This window comes from Bos mutus, chromosome 12 (genome assembly GCF_027580195.1).
Source record: "Bos mutus isolate GX-2022 chromosome 12, NWIPB_WYAK_1.1, whole genome shotgun sequence".
Lineage (NCBI taxonomy): Eukaryota > Metazoa > Chordata > Mammalia > Artiodactyla > Bovidae > Bos > Bos mutus.
The window spans coordinates 46040825-46055616 of NC_091628.1; the positions used below are offsets into that span (position 1 = coordinate 46040825).

The 14792-nt window shown below is 36.8% G+C and overlaps 1 protein-coding gene across 2 annotated transcripts in view; it reads right to left on the minus strand.

The window, feature by feature from the left end:
- The window catches only part of DACH1 (dachshund family transcription factor 1), a 480275-nt gene that overhangs the window by 47101 nt on the left and 418382 nt on the right, over positions 1–14792 (minus strand). For both annotated transcript variants that reach the window (XM_070380571.1, XM_070380572.1), the window contains one exon: positions 7501–7652. In XM_070380571.1, the coding sequence (XP_070236672.1) occupies positions 7501–7652 (152 nt within the window). The remainder of the gene's footprint in view (positions 1–7500; positions 7653–14792) is intronic.

Sequence of the window (14792 nt, forward strand, 5' to 3'; positions counted from 1 at the left end):
AACTTTAGTTTAGCTGTATTTTAATTCTAAGATACCAAATTCTAATTTTCTGCTCTGATTGCTCTTGTTGACTTATCTTTGAAAGATGTACTCTCTGTGCAATGTCTAGAGATTATTTAGCAAGATGCCAATGTTGGCACCACTTAATGTGTTGATTGGTTGTATTATCAGTAGCTGTTTAAAATAAATTACTATTAAACTATTGTCCTTGGCTGACAAAACACAATATTTTGGTGTTCTTTAAATATGAAACAATCATTATGAATAAACGTGTTGAATAGTGTTAAGCTGCAGTTCTAATTTGTGTAATTTTATATTAATATTTGTTGTAAATATAAAGTTGCTAAGAACATTTATGTTTATTGTTTCCTTCTGTTACATTGCTGTTAATGTCGCTAATGGTAGTACATTACTTATTCCTGCTGATTATGTCTGAAAAATATTAGCTTTAGGATCCAATACCCTCTAGGGACTACTTATAAGCTGTATAAAATTAAGTTTCATTTTTAGACTTTAAATCAGTGCACATCGGTAGGAGTCCAGTGTGAACAAAAATCTTCACTAGAGCCAAACTGATACATATGCAAAAAATATGTTATTGTCTGTGACAGCTCTTCTGAAAAAATACGGAAAACCAATTAAATTTCAATGCAGCAGGGGACTGGGAAAAACAAAAGCAAGTAGTGTTCACAACATCTACAAATCACTGGGATACCATTTTAACCATCAGTGATAACAGTACTATCGGATTTGTGTAACTTCTGTAAATTTTCCAGGTAGATCATATGCAAAAGGTCACACTAAATGCTAGGTCTCATGTGGTCATGCGATATCAAGCAAAATTCTATGATGGCAATGTGATTTAATGTAAAGGAAACAAGGTTTAAAACATAAAATTTGTTCCCAAGGGGAGGTCAGTTCTCATGATATTGAAGCTGGATAGTAACGATTCTTAAAAAAAAAAATGCATTTTAAATTTAGTCTATGACACAGCAGTTATTAAAGATAGTGGTTGTTTGACTTCAGATTTCTTTTCTATATGCAGACATAATGCTTGTCATAATACAGAAGTATTTTTGTTTTCTAAAGTACTATGACTTGTAAACAAATTTCTATCATTTTTCAGGGAATGAGTTTATAAACTACATATATAAAGGACACATTAATCTAGCAATATGTCAACTATTTCTCTTGCCTAGGAAGTATAAGTATCTGCCTGTATAGGAGACTTACAGTGATATTGATATGACAGAAGCATTTCTTAATTTATTAGTTAGATCCTAGAGGAAGAAAAGCTTACTTGGTACATATTTGTATTTTGTACAAATTTGTGTTCAGTAGTTTGCTATTTCTAATGAGAGTAAATAAGGAAATGGCAACCCAGTATTTTTGCCTGGAAATCCCATGGACAAGGAGCCTGGCAGGTTGTAGTCCATGGGATCACATAGACTCTAGTATTCCTGCTTAGAAAATCCCATGGAAAGAGGGGACTGGCAGACTGTTGTCCATTGGGTAGCACAAGAGTCAGACACTATTGAGCAACGAAACAACAACAACAAACCCAGTTGGAGGAGATTTTTAGCCATTATCTAGTCTAGCTTAAACCTTTCAAAGATGAGAAAACCAAGGTCCAGAAGGAGGAGGTGACTTGTCTAAGGTTCCAAAGGAGTAAGCTGACTAAACCTAGGTCAGGCTGCCCTGAGGTTTTTGGTTTTTCTTTTTTTCTTTGTTTGGTGTTTCATTCTGAAAAAGAATAGTGTGCCTTGAAGTTAGGAACTTTAAAAAATATGACAGAACAGTATCAACTAAAGCATTTTTGCCACTCTTGTGACAAAAGATACTATACTTGGGTTTACTGTTATGGTTACTGTACTTCAAAGTTGATTAACGATGAATTCTCCATCAAAAGCACTTCTAGGTATCCTATACTGGATACTGGTATCTAGAGATGCTTACAGGGAATGGAACTTCCTAAATGATAAGAACAACAGAGGTGAAATGGGTCTTCTGTTATTCATAATAAACTCCTTGCGACTACATATGAGTTTCTGTTAATAAGTTGACTTTTGGCAAGTCCCTAAAGGATGGATGAGATTCAGAGAACTTTTGAATTGGTCAGTGTATAGAGGTACAGGGTGGGTGACGTGTGAGGGAATGGAAGCTCTATGCCTCTTTCGAAATACATTGCCCTACACATTTCTCCCATCTGTTTCTGAATTGTATTGGACAATTCACCCGCTCCTTCTCGACCTTGATTTATAATCTTTTATAATAAACCGGGTACATAAGTAACATGTTTTCCTAAGTTCAATGAGCTGCTTTAACAAATTAATTGGCAGGCATGGTGGGAATCTCCAGTCTGTAGCTGGTTGGTCACAAGCACAGGTTACAACCAGGACTTACAACTGGCAATGAAAGCGGGGGCAGGAAGCAGGTTTGTGAGGCTGAACTCTTAATCTATGAGATCTGATGCTATCTCTAAGCAGATCATGCCTGAACTAGGATAAAATGCAGGGCCCCCAGCTTAGCTCGCAGAATTGCTTGTAATGGGAAAAACTCTGACACTGGTGAATTAGAAGTATCAGAATTTAAGTAGTGTTAGAGTAGAGGAGACTCAAAGGAGTATATTTCCTGCACAAGGACATATTAAGATTATTCAGCAAATATTGTTGTTTAGTTGCTAAGTCATGCCCTACTTTTTTTGGGATCCAAAGGACTGTAACCCACCAGGCTCCTCTGTCCATGGGATTTTCCAGCAAGCATACTGGAGTGGGTTGCCGTTTCCTTCTCCATGGTATCTTCCTGACCCAGGGATGGAACCTGCATCTCCTGTATTAGTAAGGGAATTCTTTACCACTGAGTCACCAGGGAAGTCCTCAATAAAATTAGTTTTACTATTAATATTTGTATTGTTGTTGTATATGATATAAATTAGTAAATATGATACAGAGTCCAGATTTTTAAGAGATTAATGCCACTCTCTTCATTACAGTAAACTGAGTTTAAAATATTGGCTGTGGTTTACTGTTTTTTCCATGATCTCTCTTCACAAAATTGGTAATGGGACACACAGGAGAAGATATAACATACTATGATTAAAGATAAAAAGACATAATATAAAAACCAATGTATCTGATGCTAGTCTACCCATATTTTGAAGTCAATGTCTTATTTTATCGTTTATCATTTTGAAAAGTTTCTAATTCTTTTATCAGTTAGAGAAGATTAGTAACTATATAACTAATTACTAGTACATATTTTATAATTAAAATACATATTAATAATGCAAATAAAAATGATTCATTTTTTTGAAATGTATAAGATATATTACTGATCATGACTTTGAAATGTAAAGACTGGAATATGTATAATCAGAATATTTTGGTCAAATTATTTTTCATTGTCTTCCATTAAATATAGAAGTAAAGAATGCTTCTTAAATACCACAGTCAGAATATGTTTATTTGTCAGACCATAGTGAACCAATCTCAGCCTGCTATTCATTGTGGTTTTAACATCCCTTTTAGATTTTCCTTGTTTGTTTAATACTTCCACATAGACAAATCAGAATGAACCAAACAGCTATCTTACTCCCCTTATGGCATATATCCTTAGGGTTAATATCACTCCTCACTAAATTTTATATTCTCTACCTTATTTTTCTTTTCTACTTTTTATTTATTTAACTATCCTTTAAAATAATTTTTTGTAAATAGGGTAATAAACAGTGCAACATATTTATTCCTAGTCTTATGTGCAAATGTATCCCAGTTATGATTTACAGCTTGAAAGCTCAGATTGAGAATAGTGGGTAAAATTCTCCCTTCAGTTTGTTCAAATGATAATCAATGATTGAAGGTGTCACATCCAGTAAATTGATACTAAAATTCTACTTTCCACACCTAAAATCTCATAGGTTGTTGTCCATGAACACGTTTGATTAAGGAAACCATAATGAAAGACTGTCCACATAGAAAAATAAAATAAAATTCCATATAATTTTTTTTAATTCTAAAAAGGAAAATCTAGAGTGAATTTAAATGTCACTAAAGTAAAATTGCTGTTCTTTACTGAGGATATCCTTATTCTTTATGACTTCTAATTTATAAAAATAGTCAAACTTTAAGAAAGAATAGTATAGTTCTAGGAACTAGCAAAAATCTGGTACCTAAAGATATACAGTATACACATATATTTCTATACTACATATATTTTTCTGTACTATATATAAAACGTATTTTCTACACTATATATAGTATATATATTTTAAAATACTAGCATATAGTATTTTTCTACAGGCCCTCTTTTAAAACACAAAGAAATACCATTTAAGAAAATTCAATTTTGATAATGTGTCATGGAAGGGACATCTACAGTAGCTATTAAAAATTCTTAATTTTAAAATTATCAAATTACACAATATCATGAAATCAAAGGATTGAATATTAGAACAATAACACCTTAAATATTATTTTGAGTAGTTTTGGTCATTAATTCTAAGAAAAATAGAGTTTATGTGCATTAAATTTAAATATAACACAATATTCTAAAATAGAAAACATGTACAATAAACCTTTAATTTTAAACATGATATTGTATGATATAAAAATGCAAATACTTTCAACTCAATTATTTTTCATTGTCATTGTGATAAAGTATCTTCAAAGGAAATATAGAGCTTTAAATTTACCACACCAAAAGAGTATTGCCATTTGAGACAGAAAGCAGAGAACCCCATTATACATAATTGAACTTACAAAGGAAATTGAGGTAGACAGAATGTAATTACCCAAATTAGAATTTGGACAGCAAACACATTTATACTGTATGCCCCATGAGTCAGAGTCATGACTGTTTAAATATTCTATACCATTCCTAGGATATTACTATAACTCAATATATGTAATAATAATAAAAGAGCTAGCAACTATGACCTTTTGCAAAATAATGTGAAACTATAACTGAACATAAATCTAGCATGTATGTCTGGCTTGTGTGTGTGTATGTGAACATGTATATAAGTATGTATGAATGTATGTATGTATTGTCATTTGTTTTACTGTATATTGCACTTAGTAAGATTTTCAATATTTATTTTACCTTTCAAACATATATGTGCATGCACATATACTTGTATACAGGTATCACATTCATACATATACATATATAATATCTCATCTGTATACATCTATATGTGAAACTGAAGTGAACAGCTTAATTTATTTTAAATGAAATATTATTTCCTTTTTTGATGTGGACCATTTTTAAAATCTTTACTAAATTTGTTCCAATATTGCTTTGGCTGTTTATGTTCTGGTTTTTTGTCTGTGAGTCATGAGGGATCTTAGCTACCTGACCATGGATCAAACCTGCACGCCCTTCATTGGAAGGCAAGGTCTTAACCACTGGACATAGAGGGAGGTCCCTAAATGGAGCATTTTTATTGTGAGTGTTCTAACTTTGTCAGACCCAGAATCCTATGATTTAGGACTAGAAGAAATAATTTACTTTGACTTGACTCCTATCATCAATGCTTCCTAATATATCATCTTAAGGCTGTTTGGAAAGCTAGAGAATATATTATTTCCAGAGATCTATTCAGTAAAAAATAATTTATCTAAAATTTGAACAATTTAAAACTGAAATTTTCTCTTTTCTTCTTTTCTTTCTTTAAAGAAATACTTATAATTTGAGGTGATGTAGATAACATTTCTGGGCTTCTCATGTTGTGCTAGTGGTAAAGAGCCTGCCCACCAATGCAGGAGACATAAGAGATGTGGGTTAAATCTGTGGGTTCAGAAGGTCTTGAGGAAGGCATGGTAACCCACTCCAGTATACTTGCTTGGAGAATCCCATGGACAGAGAAGCCTGGAGTCCTATAGTCCATAGGGTTACATAGAGTCCGACCCGACTGAACCGATTTAGCATGCAAGCACACAAGCAGATAACATTTCTAGTCTGTGTATTACTGTCTATGGGTGGGTGGATAAACATTCTCAAACACAGAATTTGACTTAGTGATGTGGTTTTCACATAGAACGCAAGGGTCCCTGTGTAAATCTACTCTTCAGATGAGCAAACCGGTTTGCACTAGTGAATGTTTACACAGAAATGTTTTCTTTGCTGAAATTGAAATTAAATTATTATTTTCCCCATTAAAGAGGCTTTAGTTAGTGAATATACAGACACCTAGATGGAGAATTTTAAGTAAATGTTTAGCTTTTTATTTGCTTCATATAGAATTTTATAAATATATATATGTACACACACACACAGAACATACAAAAGAAACTTAATTGTTCCCTTACTTCTCAAAGTGTAAATTCAGAAATGTTGAGGGATATTTTTGAAAGCATTTAATTTAACAAAAGAGAAATGCATTAAGAACTTTAACTCAGAAAACAATAATGTGGGCTGAATTTAGAAAAAAAGTTACATGTTTATTTTTAAATATAATCAGTTATTTGGCTATGATTACATTTAGGTTAGATTGATGATTTATTTCAATTACTGAGATATAAAACCTTAAAGTTGAATACAGTTCTGGAGATTCTAATTACATTAGTATTAAAAATGCCATATTAACAGATGAGAAGATATGTTACATTAAAGGCCTTCTGTTATGTCCTTAGAGAGGTAAATAAAATTAATTACATTTCTACTGGGAGAAAGTTTAATATGGTATGAAATGTGTACAGAAAAATACCAGTAAGGATTGAATGCTAGAACAAAGATTAAAAAAAAAAAATACCACCAGAGTATCTGTAAGCATATTACTACCAGCTATTTTAAGTGTGGAGAAGTGATGGCAAAAAGCTCCATCTGGGGTCCACATGACCACTTCATGTGTGGGCAAAAAATTATGTTTTCTTTTATCCCAAACACTTATTATTTTGGCTCCATGTTCTATGTTATTGTTAATGGTATTTTTTATTCATAATGTACTGTACATAAAATATACATCCTAAAGACTACATAGGAAATCTGTGGAAAGTTTTGTATGACTTTTTGAAGTCTATTCTTTGAAGAAATCCTATTAACTGAAATAAACTAATTTATGAAAGAAGGGATTTTTTGGATTCTTTTTCATTTAGACATATTTAAATGACTAAACATATCATTTCCTCACTGAAAGGCCAGCAGTTTAAAAACAGCTAAACATTTATTAGAACTGGTGTACTGTCTTTTAATACATCAGACAAACTTAAACAGCTAGATTCCTACTATTAATTGGCAATAAAGAGAACATTTAAGCAGAATGGTTTTTAAAAGGCCCAGGTCCTTTCATCTAAGTTTTTATTAAGATGTAGTATACACATTTGGGTATTTCTAACCAATTGAATTTGCATATTAAGTTTAAAATATCAAATTGCTAGAAAAATTCATTATCATGGTTTTGTCAGTCTCAAGAATGGATTAAGCTGGGATAGTATGACTTTGGGAAAAATTGACAGCTGAATCCTCCATGTTCCTTTCTCCCAGAATGTGAAAAAGTCCTACCTGTATGTTAGTCAGAAGGGTCTCTATGGAAGACAATCCATCAGGAAACAGAAAAGGAGATGGGAATCCTGGAGGTAGTGGTTGTCCATGCCCAGTTAGAGAAAGTTTGTCAAGGCTGTCTCTCGCAGTTGGTGTGGAAAGCGGGGTCTCATCTGTGTGTGATTGAAACAAAAATATAGAACAAGTTACGCTTGTCTGTTTTTATTAGACCTCAGTAATGGCTTCCCTAGTGGTTTCCAGAACATTTATTGCAAATTGGTTCCTGCTATCAGGAGAAAATGCTTTCTGCTGAATTTTCTTTAATGAAAAAGCTGTGGAGATACAACAAGATAACATTAATGAGTAACTTTATAAGCCTTTTAAATGCAGTCTCTAATGAGACTGAGTTTACAGTGCCATAGAATCTTTTTAAAACAAATATTATCTCATATATAGTTGTGATAATATATTCAGGCTGACTTTATGGGCACCTTCCCAATTATCTCATTTTAGTTTATTCTGTTTGGATTGACAATAGGATATTTCAAGAGCTTCATATAGGAGAAATGTTTTGTATCTTAGTGTTTCTTTCTCAATTAACCTGGAAGGGTTATATATATCAATGATTTGTTCAAATATATTCTTGAGTCTACAAACAAATATACAATTAAAAACTTTAATTCCATAACTAAAAAAAAAAAACTGGAATCAAATACATTCTTCAGTAATTATAATTGAATCGTTCAATATCATTAAAACTAAAGATCTGGACCAGAGACACCACAGAGACTGAGACAGAACTGTGTTTGTGTGTCTCCTGTGGAGGTACAGATCAGCAGTGGACTGCCATTGGGTATGGCATAAGCCCTCTTGGAGGAGGTAGCCATTAACACTATCATAGAACTGCCAGAACTTATACAGGACTGGGAAATAGACTCTTGAAGGGTATAAACAGAACCTTGTGTGTACCAGGACCCAGAAGAAAGGAGCAGTGACCCCACAAGAGACTGACGCAGACTTGCCTGGGTGTGTCCAGGAGTCTCCAGGGGAGGCGTGGGTCTGTGGTGGCCTGCTCCAGGGTTGGAGGCACTGAGTGTATCAGTACATGCATGGGATCTTTTGAGAGGTCACCATTATCTTCATTACCTCTACCATAGTTTGAGCCCAGGTAAATAGCAGGGAGAGAACACAGCTTCATCCACCAACAAAAAATTGGATTAAAGATTTACTGAGCATGGCCCCGCCCATTAGAAGAAGACCCAGTTTCCCCCTCAGTTAGTCTCTCCCATCAGGAAGCTTCCATAAGCCTCTTTCCTTCTCCATAGAGGGCAGACAGACTGGAAACCACATTACAGGAAACTAACAGTTCTATGAAGACCTACAAGACCTTTTAGAACTAACACACAAAAAAGATGTCCTTTTAATTATAGGGGACTGGAATGCAAAAGCAGGAAGTCAAGAAACACCTGGAGTGGTAGGCAAATTTGGCCTTGGAATAAGGAATGAAGCAGGGCAAAGACTAATAGAGTTTTGCCAAGAAAATGCACTGGTCATAACAAACACCCTCTTCCAACAACACAAGAGAAGACTCTATACATGGACATCACCAGATGGTCAACACTGAAATCAGATTAATTATATTCTTTGCAGCCAAAGATGGAGAAGCTCTATATAGTCAGCAAAAACAAGACCGGGAGCTGACTGTGGTTCAGATCATGAACTCCTTATTGCCAAATTCAGACTTAAATTGAAGAAAGTAGGGAAAACCACTAGACATTCAGATATGACCTAAATCAAATCCCTTATGATTATACAATGGAAATGAGAAATAGATTTAAGGGACTAGATTTGATAGACAGAGTGCCTTATGAACTATGGACAGAGGTTCGTGACACTCTACAGGAGACAGGGATCAAGACCATCCCCATGGAAAAGAAATGCAAAAAAGCAAAATGGCTGTCTGGGGAGGCCTTATAAACAGTTGTGAAAAGAAGAGAAGTGAAAAGCAAAGGAGAAAAGGAAACACATAAGGATCTGAATGCAGAGTTCCAAAGAATAGCAAGGAGAGATAAGAAAGCCTTCTTCAGCGATCAATGCAAAGAAATAGAGGAAAACAACAGAATGGGAAAGACTAGGGATCTCTTCAAGAAAATCAGAGATACCAAAGGAATATTTCATGCAAAGATGGGATCAATAAAGGACAGAAATGGTATGGACCTAACAGAAACAGAAGATATTAAGAAGAGATGGCAAGAATACACAGAAGAACTGTAGAAAAAGATCTTCACGACCCAGATAATCATGATGGTGTGATCACTGACCTGGAGCCAGACATCCTGGAACATGAAGTCAAGTGGGCCTTAGAAAGCATCACTACGAACAAGGCTAGTGGAGGTGATGGAATTCCAGTTGAGCTATTTCAAATCCTGAAAGATGATACTGTGAAAGTGCTGCACTCAATATGCCAGCAAATTTGGAAAACGCAGCAGTGGCCACAGACTGGAAAAGGTCAGTTTTCATTCCAATCCGAAAGAAAGGCAATGCCAACAAATGCTCAAACTACTGCACAATTGCACTCATCTCACACGGTAGTAAAGTAATGCTCAAAATTCTCCAAGCCAGGCTTCAGCAATATGTGAACCGTGAACTTCCAGATGTTCAAGCTGGTTTTAGAAAAGGCAGAGGAACAGAGATCAAAATGCCAACATCCACTGGATCATGGAAAAAGCAAGAGAGTCTCAGAAAAACATCTATTTCTGCTTTATTGACTATGCCAAAGCCTTTGACTGCGTGGATCACAATAAACTGTGGAAAATTCTGAACAGAGATGGGAATACCAGACCACCTGATCTGCCTCTTGAGAAATTTGTATGCAGGTCAGGAAGCAACAGTTAGAACTGGACATGGAACAACAGATTGGTTCCAAATACGAAAAGGAGTAAGTCAAGGCTTTATATTGTCACCCTGCTTATTTAACATATATGCAGAGTACATCATGAGAAACACTGGACTGGAAGAAACACAAGCTGGAATCAAGATTGCTGGGAGAAATATCAATAACCTCAAATATGCAGATGATGCCACCCTTATGGCAGAAAGTGAAGAGGAACTAAAAAGCCTCTTGATGAAAGTGAAAGTGGAGAGTGAGAAAGTTGGCTTAAAGCTCAACATTCAGAAAACGAAGATCATGGCATCCGGTCCCATTACTTCATGGGAAATAGATGGGGAAACAGTGGAAACAGTGTCAGACTTTATTTTTCTGGGCTCCAAAATCACTACAGATGGTGACTGCAGCCATGAAATTAAAAGACGCTTACTCCTTGGAAGGAAAGTTGTGACCAACCTAGATAGCATATTCTGAAGCAGAGACATTACTTTGCCAACAAAGGTCTGTCTAGTCAAGGCTATGGTTTTTCCTGTGGTCATGTATGGATGTGAGAGTTGGACTGTGAAGAAGGCTGAGCGCCGAAGAATTCATGCTTTTGAACTGTGGTGTTGGAGAAGTCTCTTGAGAGTCCCTTGGACTGCAAGGAGAACCAACCAGTTCATTCTGAAGGAGATCAGTCCTGGCATTTCTTTGGAAGGAATGATGCTAAAGCTGAACCTCCAGTACTTTGGCCACCTCAAGTGAAGAGTTGACTCTTTGGAAAAGACTCTGATGCTGGGAGGGATTGGGGGCAGGAGGAGAAGGGGACGACAGAGGATGAGATGGCTGGATGGCATCACTGACTCGATGGACGTGAGTCTTTGTGAACTCTGGGAGTTGGTGATGGACAGGGAGGCCTGGCGTGCTGCGATTCATGGGGTTGCAAAGAATTGGACATGACTGAGTGACTGAAATGAACTGAACTGAACTGAACCAATCTCATCACATGGTTCACAGCCTTGTCTAACTCAATGAAACTATGAGCCATGCCGTGTAGGGCAACCCAAGATGAACAAGTCATGGTGGAGAGTTCTGACAAAACACGGTCCACTGGAGAAGGGAATGGCAAACTACTTCAGTATTCTTGTCTTGAGAACCCCATGAACAGGATGAAAGGCAAAAAGATAGAACACTGAAAGACGAACTCCCCAGTTTGGTAGGTGCCCAATATGCTACTGGAGATCAGTGGAGAAATAACTCCAGAAAGAACGAAGAGATGGAGCCAAAGCAAAAACAAAACCCAGTTGTGGATATGACTAGAGATGGAAGTAAAGTCTGAAGCTGTAAAGAGCAATATTGCATAGGAACCTGGAATGTTAGGTCCATAAATCAAGGCAAATTGGAAGTGGTCAAACAGGAGATGGCAAGAGTGAACATCGACATTTTAGGAATTGGTGAACTAAAATGGACTAGAAAGAGTGAATTTAACTCAGATGACCGTTATATCTACTATTGTGGGAAAGAATCCCTTAGAAGAAATGGAGTAGCCATCATAGTCAACTAAAGAGTCCAAAATACAGAATGATCTCTGTTTGTTTCCAAGGCAAATCGTCCAATATCACGGTAATTCAAGTCTCTGCCCCTCCCAGTAATGCTGAAGTTGAATGGTTCTATGAAGACCTACAAGACCTTCTAGAACTAACATCCAAAAAAGATGTCCTTTTCATCATAGGGGACTGGAATGCTAAAGTAAGAAGTCAGGAAACACCTGGAGTAACAGGCAAATTTGGCCTTGGAGTACAGAATGAAGCAGGGGAAAGGCTAATAGACTTTTGCCAAGAAAACGCACTGGTCATAGCAAACACCCACTTCCAACAACACAAGAGAAGACTCTACACATAGACATTACCAGATGGTCAATACCATAATCAGATTGATTATATTCTTTGCAGCCAAAGATGGAGAGGCTCTATACAGACAGTAAACACAAGACTGGGAGCTGACTGTGGTTCAGATCATGAACTCCTTACTGCCAAATTCAGACTTAAATGGAAGAAAGTAGGGGAAAACCACTAAAGCATTCAGGTATGACCTAAATCAAATCCCTTACGATTATACGGTGTAAGTAAGAAATAGATTCAAGGGATTAGATCTGATAGACAGAGTGCTTGAAGAACTATGGATGGAGGTTCAAGAAAAAGAAATGCAAAAAAGCAAAATGGCTGTTTGAGGAGGTCTTAAAAATAGCTGTGAAAAGAAGAGAAGCAAAAAGCAAAGGAGAAAAGGAAAGATAAAACCATTTAAATGCAGAGTTCCAAAGAATAGCAAGGAGGGATAAGAAGGCCTTCCTCAGTGATCAATGCAAAGAAACAGAGGAAAAAAATAGAATGGGAAACTAGAGATCTCTTCAGGAAAATTAGAGATACCAAGGGAACATTTCATGCAAAGATGGGCTCAATAAAGGACAGAAATGATATAGACCTAACAGAAGCAGAAGATATTAAGAAGAGGTGGCAAGAATACACAGAGTTCAATTCAATTCAGTCACTCAGTCATGTCCGACTCTTTGTGACCCCATGAACCACAGCACGTGAAGCCTCCCTGTCCATCACCAACTGCTGGAGTCTACCCAAACCCATGTCCATTGAGTTTGTGATGCATCCAACCATCTCATCCTCTGTTGTCCCCTTCTCCTCCTGCCCTCAATCTTTCCCCAGCATCAGGGTCTTTTCAGATGAGTCAGCTCTTTGCATGAGGTGGCCAAAGTACTGGAGCTTCAGCTTCAACATCAGACCTTCCAATGAACACCCAAGACTGATCTCCTTTAGGATGGACTGGTTGGATCTCCTTGAAGTCCAAGGGACTCTCAAGAGTCTTCTCCAACACCACAGTTCAAAAGCATCAATTCTTCGGCACTCAGCTCTCTTTGTAGTCCAACTCTCACATCCATACACAGAACTATACAAAAAAGATCTTCATGACCCAGATAATCATGATGGTATGATCACTCACCTAGAGCCAGACATCCTGGAATGCAAAGTCAAGTGGGCCTTAGGAAGCATCACTATGAACAAAGCTAGTGGAGGTGATGGAATTCCAGTTGAGCTATTTCAAATCCTAAAAGATGATGCTGTGAAAGTGCTGCACTCAATATGTCAGCAAATTTGGAAAACTCAGCAGTGGTTTCAGGACTAGAAAAGGTCAGTTTTCATTCCAATGCCTAAGAAGAGCAATGCCAAAGAATGTTCAAACTACTGCACAATTGCACTCATCTCACACGACAGCAAAGTAATGCTCAAAATTCTCCAAGCCAAGCTACAACATCACGTGAACCTTGAACTTCCAGATGTTCAAGTTGGTTTTAGAAATGGCAGAGGAACCAGATATCAAATTGCCAACATCCATTGCATCATCAAAAAAGCAAGAGAGTTCCAGAAAAACATCTATTTCTGCTTTATTGACCATTCCAAAGACTTTGACTATGTGGATCACAACAAACTGTGGAAAATTCTGAAAGAGATGGGAACACCTGACCTCCTTCTTGAGAAATTTGTACGCAGGTCAGGAAGCAACCTTTAGAACTGGACATGGAAGAACAGACTGGTTCCAAATAGGGAAAGGAGTACATCAAGGCTGTACATTGTCACCCTGCCTCTTTAACTTCTATGAAGAGTACATCATGAGAAAAGCTTGGCTGAAGCACAATTGCTGGGAATCAAACATTGCTGGAATCAAGATTGCTGGGAGAAATATCAATAACCTCAGATATGCAGGTGACACCACCCTTTTGGCAGAAAGGGAGGAGAACTAAAGAGCCTCTTGACAAAAGTGAAAGAGGAGAGTGAAAAAGTTGGCTTAAAGCTCAACATTCAGAAAACAAAGATCAAGGCATCCAGTCCCATCACTTCAGGGCAAATAGATGGGGAAACAGTGGAAACAGTGACAGACTTTATTTCTGGGGGCTCCAAAGTCACTGCAGATGGTGACTGCAGTCATGAAATTAAAAGATGCTTACTCCTTGGAAGAAACGCTATGACCAACCTAGATAACATATTAAGAAGCAGAGATATTACTTTGCCAACAAAGACCATCTAGTCAAGGTTATGGTTTTTTTCAGTAGTCATGTATGCATGTGAGATTTGGACTATAAAGAAAGCTGAGCACTGAAATATTGATGCTTTTGAACTATGGTGTTGAAGAAGACTCTTGAGAGTCCGTTGGAATGCAAGGAGATCCAACCAGTCCATCCTAAAGGAGACCAGTCCTGAGTGTTCATTGGTAGGACTGATGCTGAAGCTGAAACTCAATACTGTGGCTACCTGTTGCAACGAACTGACTCATTTGAAAAAACCCTGATGCTGGGAAAGATTGAAGGTGGGGGGCAAAGGGGACAATAGAGGATGAGATGATTGGATGGCATCACTGACTCAATGGACATGAGTTTGAG